The 15220-nt window shown below is 40.7% G+C and overlaps 1 protein-coding gene across 4 annotated transcripts in view; it reads right to left on the reverse strand.

Moving 5' to 3' along the window:
• Positions 1-15220, reverse strand: part of KDM3B (lysine demethylase 3B) — a 53301-nt gene that overhangs the window by 9842 nt on the left and 28239 nt on the right. For 2 of the 4 annotated variants that reach the window (XM_068698449.1, XM_068698451.1), the window contains 6 exons: positions 14568-14675; positions 14352-14479; positions 12956-13235; positions 11739-11995; positions 10130-10396; positions 1530-1701 (listed from right to left, as the gene is read on the reverse strand). In XM_068698449.1, coding sequence (XP_068554550.1) covers positions 1530-1701; positions 10130-10396; positions 11739-11995; positions 12956-13235; positions 14352-14479; positions 14568-14675 — 1212 coding nt within the window. The remainder of the gene's footprint in view (positions 1-1529; positions 1702-10129; positions 10397-11738; positions 11996-12955; positions 13236-14351; positions 14480-14567; positions 14676-15220) is intronic. The other 2 variants (XR_011101464.1, XM_068698450.1) reach the window with 2 other exon arrangements.

Genomic DNA, 15220 nt, shown 5'->3' on the forward strand with positions numbered 1-15220 from the left:
ATTAAAATTAACTAAAATAAACTATCATATAGCATAATTAAGGGATCATCTCAAAACCAGCTCCAAATTAATAGGCTGTTCTGCATCTCTTCAATAGCTAAATGACAGTACGAGAAAATAATCCACATATTTGAGAAAACTGTAATTCATGTAATGCAGAGAAGTCAAAATCATTATATAATTCCTAATTTTTCTGTAAGTCAGCATCTTCTAAATTGGAGATTGCATTTGGCTGAAAAAAAAAATAAATAAATAAAATGCATTTAAAATAAACTTGCTAAAATAATAAGGTTTTCCAACCTGGATCCCTAACTTGTCTTATACAAAGTGTGGCAAAGGCATTGTCTGAAAGGAATTCAACAGTTGATTTTGCTAAAAGGGACCTATCTAGAGACAAACTAGAAATAACATTACTTGAAGATAATTAGACTTTCACAAATTACCCTGGCAAAAAAAAAAAAAAGTGACAAGTTTGTAAAGTTTGCCAATTACAGTTAATACAGAGAAAGACTATACCGTTATATCCCTCTAGGCCATTCACTTCTGAGTAATAATGGGAATAGCATGTAATTTACTGATAACAAAATACAAGACTGTATACTTGGAACCATATTTTAAAAAGCCCAGAATTGCCAATTCTTTGACTAGACATGAATAGGGAAGGGAATATTGGTGGTCTAAAAATCTATAACCTTGTTTGCTGTTGAATAAGTATTCCATTAAACTGTCCAACAGTTCAACATATTTCCTATGTACACATAGCAGTAAAATGGAAACCACTTTATAAATAATGGTTCTACAATCAACAGCATTGCAACAAACCGTCACAACAAATGTGCAAATATAAGACCACGCTAATACAGGTGTGTACAATCTAAAACAGTGTTCCCTGCTTTTCAGAAGCTGTTTAATCTGACCAGCAGAAGATGGACCAGTTTTATCCCCAGGAATTTTAACTGGTTAGCTTCCACATGCACACTTGACAGAAGGATTTCTCAAAGCAGAACTCAAGCATTAATAATGTGTTATCACATGAAACACTCATACAGCATTGCTATTCATAATTTATATAAACTTAACATTACAAAGTATTTTATTTAGTTGGTGCGTTCCATCAAGTCTAAGTTTTAGTTTCAAAACCTTCAGTCTGTTTTAGCTTTGCAGATTCCCTTTAGTTTTAAAATAAATCTTGAAGTTGGAAGTGGAGCAAGTGTTGTCAAGTCACTTACTGTCTTCATAATGGTAAGTGATGATTACTTTCACTGAGGAAAGTTCAAAAAAATAGTTTCCCATTAAATGGATCACCTTTTAACATATCAAAATAACATGTCAGAGTTTTCTTTAGCAACCCAGACTTCATCTTCACTAAAATAATTTCTAGGGTGTGCAACATCTAAGGAGTAATGGCTTCTTTGGATGAGATTTATAACTTTTTTTTTTTTTTTTTAAGAAAACATGTGGAAAAGGGGCAGTTGAAGGTAGCAAGACAGACTGCTCAGTTCAACTTGTCAGCCATAGATATTACTTACTAGATATTATTTCAAAGCCATCCCAGAAGTCACGCACTTTCACGTCTGAAATTATGGCACAGTTCCTGCAGTTCACCAAATCTACATCTTGATCTCCAAATTCCAGGCTGAAAGCTTCTGGTTTCCAAAGTTCTGACTTCAACTTCTTATGGACACCAGATACCAGCACGGGCTGAGAATACAAAGATGCATGCTTACTCCACTGTAACCAAATTTCTTACACATGCAGCCAAACGTTCTTTAGAGCTGAGACTCCTGACTACTATTTTATTAAGGACACCACAAATCTGTTTTCACCCATGTCTGTTTTTTGTTCATCAAACATACAGCCAGAATCAGAGCAAGCTTCAGTTCCAGGCAATGTGCAGTTACCTTAGAAGCAATGCTCAGTTAGACTTACTAAGGGAAGTGTCTTGGGTTTACAAGCCAAGACTGTGGTAGTTGGGGGACTGCAGGGGCGGTCTCTGTGAGATGAGACCAGGGGGTGCCCTGTGCCAGACATGGGCAGTTCTGACCAGGCCCAGGATAGGAACACTACACAGCCCATCAGCAATGCAGGTGGCACCTCTGTGATGTATTTAAGAAAGGGAAAAAAAAAAACACACAAAATACGCAGAGGTGAGAAAGGAGCGAGAAAAAGAAATGTGAGGGAAACAACCCTGAAGACACCAAGGTCAGTGAAGAAAGATGAGAGAGAGGTGCTCCAGGCACCGGAGCAGAAATTCCCACACAGCCCTTCAAGGGGACCATGGTGGAAGCAGGCTGCCCCCCTGCAGCCTGTAGCGTACCATAGCAGAGCAGATCTCCACAATGCAGCTTGTGGAGGAGCCCACAGTGATACAAGTAGATCTGGCCTGAAAGAAGCTGTGGCCTATGGAGGGCCCAGGCTGGGGAAAGCTCCTGGCAGGAAATGCAACCCGATGGAGAGGAGCTCATGCAGGAACAGGCTTCCTGCAAGGAACTACGGCTATAAGGAACCACCACACTGGAGCAGTCTGTTCCTTAAGGATTGCATCCTGTGGAAAAGATCCATGCTGGAGAATTTCTTGAAGAACTGCAGCCCATGGGAAGGACTCATGTTGGAGGAGTTCATGAAGGACTGCATCCCATGGGAGGGACCCCACACTGGAGCACAGGAAAAGGGTGAGGAGAAAGGAGAATCAGAGATCAAGTGTTATGAACTGTCTGCAATCTCCATTCACTGTCACCCTGCACCACTCAGCGTGGGGGGAAGAGGTAGAAGAGGCAGGAATGAAGGAGTGAAGTTGAGCCTAGGAAGAAGGAGGGGTGGGCGCAGATAAGGTGCTTTAGTTTTGTCTTTGTTTCTCATCACCTCACTCTGTTATTAATTGGCAATAAATTATTTTTTCCCAAGTTGCATCTGTTTTGCCTGTGACTGTAATTGGTAATTGATCTCCCTTGTCTTTATCCTTGACCCACAAGCTGCTACGTCTTACTTTCTCCTCTTGTCCTGTTGTAGAAGAGAGAGAGCAGCTGGGTGGAGGTCTGGCTATCCTAGGTCAATCTACCTGTGGAATTGTCTTGAGTCCCACCACCCTGGCTGTTTAAGCACAAATGCCACTACCACTAAAAATTGCATTTGTATTAAAACAAAATGATAAGAAACTTCCATATTCTGATATGATTTTGTTTCCTTTTTTTTTTTTTAAACTAGTTCCCTCATTCCTTATGTACAATGATGGTTCATCATTAACTCTCTAGTACAAAATCAAGGGGCAGAAAAGCACCTGTTTACTTGCAAAATGAGTTTTAAGATATTTAGACTAACCACATACACACAATCCAAACCAAAATTTGAGTGGCCTCTCCCCATAAACTAACAATACTAGGAAAAAAGGTATATCAGACAATCCTCCGAACAGTGGCCAAAGACTTTTAAGTTTAAGACAACTTGGGTCTCAGTCTCTTTACTGCAATCACTAGAGTTGCAAGACTTAAGAGGGGAAAAAAAGAAACTGTACATGGACTATGCCACCTGAAAAACTTTAGGTTTACTGCTGCCTATGTTCAAATGACAGTTCACATGTCTGTGAAAGGCTGAATTAACTTCAAGCTGGGCCTTACACATTAGCAATGATTCAAAGGTGGACCTTGGTTTTATTTACATGAAGAAAGAGCTAAGTACAATCCTGAGGAGCACATATGACACTAGACATTCTAGTAGCATCAAAGTTCTAGGCAAAGATATCCAAAAAGCTAGAGGCAAGCACCTGTAAAGATACGCTGTTTAAGAACACCCCAGTAACTAAACACTGCTTCAGCTGGATTGTTCTGTGAAGGCCTCTAACAGGACGGTATCCCATTTTATTCCCTAAATGACAATGCCTATTCATTCAAAATTCTCCATGAAGAAAAAAAAAAAAAAAGAAAAACCCTTTGGGAATAACACAAGTGGCTTTGTTTTTCAAATATATTATCATGTAGCCTTTAAGATCTAGAAGGCGGCAATGAAACCTCAACTCCAGAAGACTGAAGGGGTTAAGAAAACAAAAAGGGCATGTTACTTCAGTCCTGCCAACTTCTGAAAAAAAAAATGAAAAAAAAAAAACAAAACAACAAAACCACAGAGTCTGGAAAAGACCTCTTGAAAACATCTAGTCCAACTCCGCTGCCCTGCTCAATCAGGGTCAGCCACAGCAGGTTGCCCAGGACCATCTCCAGTTGGGCTTTGAGTATCTCCAAGAATGAAGACTCCACAAATTCTCTGTGCCACCTGTTCCAGTATTTGAGCACACTCACTGAAGAACTGTTTATTGTGTTCAGGTTGAGCTTCTCTTTTTTTTTTTTTTTTAATTTTTGCCCACTGAATCTTGTCCTGTCAGCGTGCACTACTGAAAAGAGTCTAGTTCCCTCTTCTTCATTACTTCCCATCAGGTATTTATACACATTGATATGATTTTCCACACAATCCAGCAAAACTTCTCTTGTCCAGCCAGAATATTCCCAGCTTTGTCAGCCTCTCCTTACCTGAAAGATGCTTCAGTCCTTTAAATCATCTTTGTGACCGTTCACTGGACTTGCTCCAGTAAATCCATGTCTCTTTCATACTTAGAAACACAGAAGTGGACACACTGCTCCAGGTGCGGCCTTACCTGTGTTGAGTAGAGGGGAAGGACCACCTCTCTTGACACTGACAAAGCTCTTCCTAATGCGGCCCAAAATTGCTATTGGCCTTCTCTGTTGTGAGGATGCATTGCTTGTCATCCACCAGGATCCCAAAGTCTCTCTAAATAAAGCTACTTTCCAGTTGGTCAGCCCACAGCACGTACTGCTACATGGGGTTACTCCTCCTGAGGTGCAGGACTTTGTATTTCCCCTTGTTGAAAGTCAGGAGATTTCTCTTGGTCCAGTTCTCTGGCCTTCAGGTCTGTCTGAATAGCAGCACAACCATCTCATGTATCAGCCATTGTTCCCAAATTTTTACTGTCTGTAAACTTGCTGAAGTCTGTCCATGCATCTAGGTCATTAATAAGGATGTGAAACTCATAGGAGTGGCTGATATCCCAAAGGGCTGTGCTGCCATTCAGAGGGAACTCAACAGGCTGGAGGGCTGGGCTGAGAGGAACCTCATGAAGTTCAACAAGGGCAAGTGCAGGGTCCTGCACCTAGGGAGGAATAACCCCAAGCACCAGTCCAGGCTGGGAATGACCTGCTGGAGAGCAGCTCTGCAGAGAGAGACATGGGAGTGCTGGTAGCCAGCATGCTGAGCATGAGCCAGCAATGTGCCCTTGTGGCCAAGAACGCCAACGGTATCCTGGGCTGCATTCAGAAGTGTTGCCAGCAGGTCGAGGGAGGTGATTCTCCCCCTCTGCTCAACCCTGGTGAGGACACAACTGGAGTATTCTATCCAGTTCTGGGCTCCCCAGTACAAAAGGGACATAGAACTACAGAAGTGAGTTCAGAGGAGGGCTACTAAGATGATTAGAGGACTGAAGCACCTGTCATATAAGGACAGGCTAAAAGAACTGGGGCTGTTTAGCCTGGAAAAGAGAAGACTGAAGGGAGACCTCACTAATGTACATAGATTTCTGAAGGGAAGGTGTTGAGAAAATGGAGCCGAACTCTTTTCAGTCGTGCCCAGTGACAGGATAAGAGGCAATGGGCACAAACTGAAGCACAGAAAGTTCCGACTGAATATGAGGGGGCATTTCTTTACTGTGGGGTGACAGAGCACTGGAACAGGTTGCCTGTTCTCTTCTGTATCTCTTCTCTGGAAATATTCAAATCCCACCTGGATGCCATCCTGCACAAGGTGCTCTAGATGATCCTGCTCAGTAGGGGGGTTGGACTAGACAACCTTCAGAGTTCCCTTCCAACCTCGTCCATTCTGTGACTCCATAAAACAGTACTCAACCCAATACTGACCTTTTAGTGTATACCACTAGCAACTGGCCTCCAGATGGACTTTGTGCTAGTGATCTCGAATCTCTGAGCATGGCACTTTGGTCAGTTTTAAACCCACCTCCCTGCCCACCTACCTAGTTTGTACTTCATCAGTTTGTTTGATGATGGTATGAATGTCTGAAGAAGGCCTCATCACTTCCTTTTGATCAGGTGGTCTACAGCAGATACTAATAACCATGTTACTCATGTTAGTCCAGTCTACCTGCTAACCCTGACCCATAAGCTCTCAACTGGCTCATCATCCATTCTCATGCAATTTCACACATTCCAGCTGGTCTCTCAAACAGCAATATTCCTTCCTTGCTTTTCTTGCCTGTCCTTCCTGAACAGTCTGTACCTATCCCTTGCTGTACTCTTGTGTGAGTTATTCCACCACTTCTGTTATACCAATGAGACCGTGGCCCTGCAACCCCATGCTAATTCTTCCTCGCGATGCATGCATTTAGTGTGCAGGCACTTCAGAAAGGTCTTGTTGATTTCCAAGAAATGGTATGAGAGCTTTCCTCAAAATGCTGTGATATAGACATTTCCTTATTTGGAACAGGTTCGAGGTGGACCCCCTTTCATTTCTGTTTTGTTGAGTATGAAAGCCTTCCTGTTCACATCTCCCCACATAGCTTGTTTGACAACCCAGCCAACTAAATCCTTTCTGTATCTCAAAGCTATCCTCTCCGTCACTTGTCATTCCTAGTTTGTAGCTCTCCTAATCACAGTGGTCAGCCTGTTAGCAAAGATGCTTTTATCCTGCTAGTCTTCCAAGAAGTCCTTGATGCTCAAAAAGGTTCCTGTAACAATAAAACCCCAAAGCCCTGTTGTCAAAACCAGACACACAAACAATGGCTTGCAGGATCAGTCCATCCTTCTTCAAGTACTTCTCCCTAACTGGCAAGACTGAGAGAACCACCTGGCCCACATGCCTTTCACCAGTAATCCCAGAGCCATATATTCACTCTTGATACTGTCCAGGTCTCCCCAGTACTGTTTGTGCCAATGTGGAAAAGCAGCAGGGGGGTAAATGTCTGAGGGCCAGATAAGATTTGGCAGTTGTTCTACCATGTCCAATATGTAAGTCCCTGACAAGTAGCAAACTTCCCTAAAATGACAGAGCAGATTATGTTAATCCCAAATTTAAATATATTCCCTGATCCCAGTAAGGGCTGTAACATTAAAGCAATGGATAGACTTCAATTGTATTCTACAGAAAAATAAGGATCATGGACGAGGAAGAAATCACAGTACCTTTCACAGGATGGGTGGAAACTCCTGCCAGGTAGACTTTAAGCTGATGGATAAGCTAGTTTTCTTCAGCCCAGGCAAATAATGACATATTTTGTTCCCTGCTGTATTCACTTAAGCACTTGAACATAATAACAAGAAGAACAGAAATCTACTTAACCTAGTAGAACCCTTCCAACTATTAAGCAGAGAATTTCCCATGAAAGAAAGAAAATGCTCTCCCTCAAGTGAGGAACACTGGTAGGGTTGCAAGATAAAAAGACAGTAGACTTGTTTGGAAGACATTTTGTGCCATAACTGCTCTCAAAAAACAGGCAGAAAAGAAAAACCTCCAACACCACCTTAAAGGGAGAGAGGGGGCAAGCAGGAGAGAGAGAGGACCTAGTACAAGAACTCAGAAAAGAGCATGTTTCTATAAGGATAAGAATCATGTGACAGTATACCCAGTTGAGCAAGAACTGCGTTCAGGACAGCAAAACACTCTGGAAAAACAGCTCCAAAAAGAAATAATCCTATGGTCTTCTGGTAAAGCCTAGGATAAGACATAGTTTAACTTACCTCTGACGATTTCTAAGACAGTATTTGAAAAATGTTGCTCATCTTGAATGACACTAGGAGTGCCATTTGTTATCCAAACATTAATGAAAAATAATTTTCTGTTACCAGTTTGGGATGTTACCATGGCTAAGATTTTCATATGACTCAGATCTAGTGCCTAGGGAACATTTATGGGGCAAGGGGATATTTAAGACTTTCCAATTAGCCTTTTTCAACCCACAGAACAGGAAAAGGGAAGGTGATTTTTTTGGGGTGGAATTCATGTTCTTTGACTTCACTTTCAAAGGGGCACCTGGGCTGTGGATTCAGCTGAAAGAGAACTGTGATAAAACATAGTTTGTTGAGAGAATCTCTGCTCTCAGAAATTCTGTTTAAAATGAACTTGCTAAAACAGCAACACCTGGGTCACCTGCTCTGTCTGGTGCAGGAGTAAGAGAGTTCCAAGTAGCTTGCTTTCTGCCTTTGAGCAGTAAACTCATGTGAATGCAACATCACTGGAGAATCCTTGAATAAGGATGGGACTGCTGCTACGAAAGGGGCCTCGGAATGATAAAATCATGCAAAAATCATCCCTAGCACATTTGGGGAAAAAGCCTAAAACAGAGGTTCACAAACAGTATATAAACGTGACCGTTGTGGCCAAAGCCTCAGTCTGCACCAGCTTAGAAGGTGATGCACACTGGAAGTTACACATTCATCTGACAGAAAATCAGTAATCCCATCTCTAGACTCCATCAGGAGAATCTCAAGATTCATTAACAATTAAGAACCTCATGGACACATGCAGCATCTTGAATCTGGTGATAAAGCCAGTCTAATCTGCACAGATACTGATGAGCAAGTGTTTTGTCAGTAGCTGCCAAATTATTTAGGATCCTCTTCAGAAAGAGAATATTATTTGCTGACAGATAGAGAAAATTGCCAGAGCATACTGACCAGAAATTTAACAGCTCTTAGCCAAGACAGGCAGATGACTGACAACACAGGAGAGCAAAAAACTGATCAGAAATCATAATTCAGAATGATGCAACAGGTTCAAAAAAGATGAGGTCCCTGTGCACTCTGGGAAGAATCTGGGAGGACAAGAAGACAACTGCAATTAGAGGGAGAGCTGGCAATACCACCAGCAGGCTGCATTTCTAGTCAGACAAGGGAGGTACAGTAGCCCTTAACACTTATTAGTAGCTGACTAGTGAAGTCAACAAAAGGAACTGGTTGACCTGTGGTTGGTGGTGGCACAAGCCTCTTTGCAGTTCTCATGGGTACATGCTAGTTATACATGTGCCTAGTGGATGCAAAGAATGTCCCCATGGGACATGCTAAAGTTAACTGGGAAGTACTCTTCCACTGGCAGGAATGGACTCTGAGTTCCCAAAGAGGAATGTGAAGCCTGATCTGCTCCTCTGTCACAGCTCAGCAGCATGTATGTCTTGTGAGCAACCCAAAATAAGTAAAGAATGTTAGTTCCAAGAATATTAGAACAATAAAAACAGAACAGCTGTCAACAAGAACCTCCCCAGAAGAGAAGATAAGGGACATACCAATCTAGCACCAAGGGTCTCAATTCCGAGTAGTAAGTGAAGGTAACAGTGTCAGAGGTAGCTTTGGAACCAAATGCTAAGAACAGTTTGAACACTGATGGACACCAGAATCTGTCAGAGCTATGGGTACGCTTCCTGAGTAGCAGCAGTTACATTTCTTAAGCTTCAGCTTGCCTGACCAGGCCAATATTAATGACTCTCTGGAGAAGTCTAAGAACTGCAGCACTATGGACTAAAATCTGAAATAGTGGCTATATGCTGGCAGCAGGTCTAAGTCTTCTCTCTTGACTGAAGACCTCATCAGTCAATGACCACTCAGACAATCCAGTAGAGTGCTCAACACATAAGATGCTGAATCCAAAGCAATACTTGGGTTCATACAGGCTGCAGGCTAAGGATGAGTCACTGCTATCACTATACCCCAAAATTCTGGCAGAACTTGGTTCATGCAGCACCTGTATTCTTGTACATGCTGCGGCTGGAAAGAATGGACCTTTTCCTGAGGCTATAAAGCATCAAGTATGGGGCAGATCCATGCAGGATGCATGCAGGAATCGAAATGGATTCACTAACGTGCTGTGGCAGAGCAGGTTCAGCACAAATCACGCTACAACTTAAAAGGCTGTCAAGCTGAGAACAACACATGTACTTGAGTCAGTTCAGCATGGAGTGGACAGGGCTGCTGTGTCCCCTGTTTACAGTGCTACGGTTGAAATCCTTGTTCATCATATGCACCCAGGAGCAACTGGCCAAAGTTTGAATGGATACATTAAAAAAGGTAGAGATTAAACTGTCAGGATACTTTTAAGGCATAAGGGTTGGCAATTTGTCATCACCCACCTGGCCTTGTTTCCAACACTCCCTGAAGATCTTCCAGTTGTTTTTGTTGCTAGGATCATGAAGACAAAGGAGCCTACCATCACAAAGCCAAGAGTGGGAAGTGTGTGGATCCAGAACATTTAAACCCATTACCATTTCTTTCACATCTCTTTGCGTGTCAGCTAAATTACTAGCTCGTTTTGCAGCATCAGATGTCTTCTTATTTTCCACCACAGAAGCAATGATATGGTCTAAAAAGTTAGGCAGGCTGGCTTTACCTTTGGCCCCCTAGAAGATGTAAACCCAGAGGTAAGTTTCATCTTGCAACAGCAGACATTATCTGCTCTCATTCAGCTTTCAGTCATGAACATTTTGCTATCAGAAAAATATTCAGCAGTAAACAAATCAGCAGACACAGGCATATATCCAGTAAGAACAGAAACAGATATGCTCCTGTTTTACTATGGTAAAGTTTAAAATAACCTGCTACAAGCAGATTGTAGGATTCCTGAACAGGAATGTGAGTAATAAGAAAGTGATGGGGGTTGTAACAGAAACAACTTAAATGCCTTTTGTTGATAGAGGCAACAACTTAACTACATCTCTTATACTGGAAGACCAGAGGTCAAGAAAGTGAAAAAAATAAAGCACACAACAAATCTGACTAAAGGTGATGAGAGAATGCATACAGTTGCGAGGACAGAGATACAAACCAAGACAGGCCCTCTCGTGCCTTGCAGGAATAACTTGCTTTAAAATGTGATCACAACATTGGAGCTTGTACTCAGGGATGAGAGGAGAAAATAGTATTTTTGGAATCACTTTCCTGTAGCAGTGACATATTTTCCCCTAGAGCTGCAGTTCCCTCTACTAATAGCAAACAACATGAACAATTTTTAAGGTTCCATTCCCCAAATTTGACATGTAGGAAAAAAAATCTGCTATGAGACAAGCCATTTCATCATCTTCCCTCATTCTATCTGCCTGGGCTTTTGGAGTAAGTCTTCTAGGAAGACCTAAGTCTTAATAAATCTCAGGGGACGTTCCCTTCTCTTGAACTAAATGTTTTTAAGCATTTCAAGCACCATTGATTTGTTTTTTTTTTTTTGTTTTGTTTTTTTTTTTAAGGTTATTTCCTCCAAATCAAATTAAAGAGAAACAAAGTATCTTTATTCCAAAACAAGCCTCCAGAAATACTAAACACATCTTACATTCATTTACAATCTTATATATACTTGAAAGGCATTTAAGCTTTTTAAGGAACTGATTTGCTCACAAGTTTTTGTCTTTTTGGAGAGTATGCTCTTGCAATGCTTTTAAAGATCCAGACTTCAAATTGAGCTTTTACAGGGATGCTGATCATCAGTTAATTTAAAGGCTATACGTAACTCACTTTCTTGGTCTCTGGGAAGGAATAGCTTCTCCACCACATCAGCAAACCAAATTACAAACTAACAATGAACATCAAAATTCTCTACAACTTTGTGGGGTGGTGGACCTGGCTAGATATTACATTTGTTTCAACATTTGAGAATAAGATGATATAAAAAAAAATTAGATTAAAACTGTTAGATCATCACAAAATTCTTTCCTATAACAGACATTGTTGAAGGAATACAAAATCACTTACCGTAGAAGCTGCAGAAAAGACTGGAGGAAAGGGAATTCCTGTGTCTAATGGGACCTGAGGAAGCTTTCCTGGCCCTGTGTGTAGCAGATCTCTGAGGCTGGAGCCTTCTGCTTTGTTGCTAGATGTCACTGGGCCCAACAACAGGCTATTGAACAGCTTTGGGGTTAGTGGGGAAACCTTTGTAGTGGAGTTGAAGGAATCCAATCCAAAGGGTGAGTGGGATTCTTTACTAAGCACTGACCTCAGTGATCCTGATTCTGCAAGAAAAATATCAAAATGAAGGGAAAAAAAATGCAAATTTCAAATGACCATAAAGTCCTCTGAAATGAGTTCTTGCATTAAATATGGTATTGACATAATTTTTTGGTACATTATCACCACAACAGTGAATGTACACCTTGAAGAGAATGACAAAGACATCAGATCAGACAGATTTTACTCTTAGCAGGCTGTTAGTTAAGGTTTCGAGTAGCACAGTAGTTTATCTGATCTGACAGTGTTTGATGTACAAGAAGCCATAACTTTGTAACAGGCTTAATTAAAAATATTTCCTTGACATTCCAAATTAATGTTTCGATATAAAATATTTCAAATTTTAACTACAGTCAAAATATTACAGTTGCTAGGCACTGCAAAAATTCAAGAGCATTTAAGACTGACATATAAAGCAGTTCCTACTAGACATGTGGACAGGAATAATTCTGTTTTAGTCATGCTACCTTTGACAACTCTGAGGTGTATATTATAAAGAATTACTTTCATACTGGGAATCACACTCTCAGTCTATCGAGTATTTAAAGTTCTAAGCTTTCATTTGACTCAGGTAGGCTCTAATCTCTATATTCTTAGGAAATATACTCTTCAGACTGCACATTGAACAGCTTTGTTTACTTCAATAGTTCATAAACTGACAGATCTACATCTGAAATTAATTACTGTCACTTTACATCAGGATACCAGCTGCTTATTACTTAGAAAATAAACTCAAGAACCAGCACTGAGATAAACTGGGAGTGACAAGACAGTATTTTTTATTTTCAGCAATATCATCTTCCTAGTTTTCCATATTCTTAATCCTGTAAAAAATAAATCTGCTTCCAGAGGCAAAGAAAAAACATTCTATTTAAGAATGTACACTCTCACAAAGAATAGCAAGTAAGCAGCACATTAATGTTTATTTTTTATTTCCAACCCCATAATGCACGTGTTCTGCTCACCTTTTGTTTCTTCTTTCGCTTTTTGTGTTGCTAAGTCTGCAAGCCAGTGTAAGGCTGATGATGGGGCTGTTTCTGGACAAAGTGGTCTGTTAGTCTTTGTTTCAGCAGTGTTATTGGTTGATAATGTCTCTGTTTTTGCAGGTTCTTCTGTCCTACTATCATTTGCTTCAGATTTTGGTACACTGTCCACTTCTAGCTGCCCTGCTCCCGCTGTCCCTGCTCCAGTGGAAAAGGTGCTCTCATTTCCAGGGACTGATGCACTGGCATTTACAGTCGGAAGCTAAAACAAAGGTATAAACATCTGCTAAATGCTGAACAAAGGGAAGAGTTCAGCTTGAGAACATTTTATTTATCTAAAGCACTGTTTTTTTGTGTTTTTGTTTGCTTCAAGCTAACAGAAGAATTCCTTTGTGCTTATGTAGCAGCAGAGTACAGAAGCTTGTCATCTCTGTATATTAGACCTTGCACTGTGACATGACCTTTACCATGTACTACTAAGCAAATTTTTTAATGCAAGCCCAGACTTTTACATTTTCTTTTTACAGGAGGATTTTTGTGTGAGCAGTAACAAAACTCCTCCAGATTCAGCATAACATTCACGAAACATAACAAAGTATACTTTGCATACTGCAAACTGCTCACACTGGATTGTTACAAGATAGAGCATCAATATGAATGGCTTCCTGCTCACTTATACATAAGAAGGATTAGATCAAACCCTTGCTACAATAAGGACATCGAGGTGCTCGAGCGAGTCCAGAAAAGGGCAATGAAGCTGCTAAGGGGTCTGGAGAACAAGTCTTACGAGAAGCAGCTGAGGGATCTGGGCTTGTTCAGCCTGGAGAAGAGGAGGCTCAGGGGAGACCTTATTGCACTCTACAGGTACCTTAAAGGAGGCTGTAGCGAGGTGGGAATTGGTCTATTCTCCCACATGCCTGGTGACAGGACGAGGGGGAACGGGCTAAAGTTGCGCCAGGGGAGGTTTAGGTTGGATATTAGGAAGAACTTCTTCACCGAAAGGGTTGTGAAGCATTGGAATAGGCTGTCCAGGGAAGTGGTGGAGTCACCATCCCTGGAGGTCTTTAAAAGACGTTTAGATTTACAGCTTAGTTATATGGTTTAGTGGAGGACTTGTTAGTGTTAGGTCAGAGGTTGGACTAGATGATCTTGGAGGCCTCTTCCAATGTAGATGATTCTGTGATATCCATTTGGTAAATAACAATTACAGCATACACCCCTGAAAAGCATCCTGGATTAATTTTGCTTTGGCAAGACACTTCTAACACACACCAAGAAAAAGTGTGTTTCACAGTAGATTAGCCTAAAAATTCTAACATTTTAATAGATCTTTAAAATGTAGTGTCAAACAAAGTGATTACAGCCCAAGATTACATACCTGTGATATTCCATTAGTGACGGCTGGTCTCAACACTGACTTGTTCTGCCGATTAATACACGGACAATTGGCTTTAATACCCCATTTGCCTCGTGCTGCATGAACCATGTCTCCAATATTATAAAGGGCTGGAATAAAGTTTAGATTTTTAATATCACATGTAAAGAAATCTAAAAACAAGACCTTAACTATAAATTTTCAAGTTTCAAGCATTACCTGTACCAGGAATGATCTGTGTTGGCATGAGATTCTCTGGTTCATGAGACTGACCCTTTGCACACTTCAGCCATGAGAACACTTCCTCATCACCAATCTCCTCTGTCTCTGGAATAAAGACATACAAAAAAGTAAATTTATTAAAAAAGTCACTAGAACTTTACAATACAATGCATCAATATTGTTTCTTCAGATTCTTTACAGTGCAGGAGATTAACCTGGGTATCTCAGAAATAAACTATAAAAACATTAGCACATGATACACATCAACTTCTTTGCATCCAGATAATGAAGCTACCCTTTAATTAATTTTCTCTTCATCACAATCAAAGGAGTTCACTACTTTCTATCACCTAGAAGTGTTTGCTTCGTGCCTCAGTTTTTGAGATCACTATTATTCTCATATTACTCTCCTAAATTGTACAGTAATTCTAACTTTTCACGTCATCATCTCCCAAATTTTTCCACAAGTATTTGCATATCAGTTTAAGGAAGAAGAAACTAAGCCTTCTTGTGACTATATCTGCTTAATAAATCTAAAAAGTAACAAATAAATAGATTGAAAAGCAGCCTGACAGACATATATTACTTCAGATTCTAAACCAAGTTGCGCCTACATAGACATTGCTGCATAAACTGCACACCATTCTCTT

Source organism: Anas acuta, chromosome 14 (assembly GCF_963932015.1).
Source record: "Anas acuta chromosome 14, bAnaAcu1.1, whole genome shotgun sequence".
NCBI lineage: Eukaryota > Metazoa > Chordata > Aves > Anseriformes > Anatidae > Anas > Anas acuta.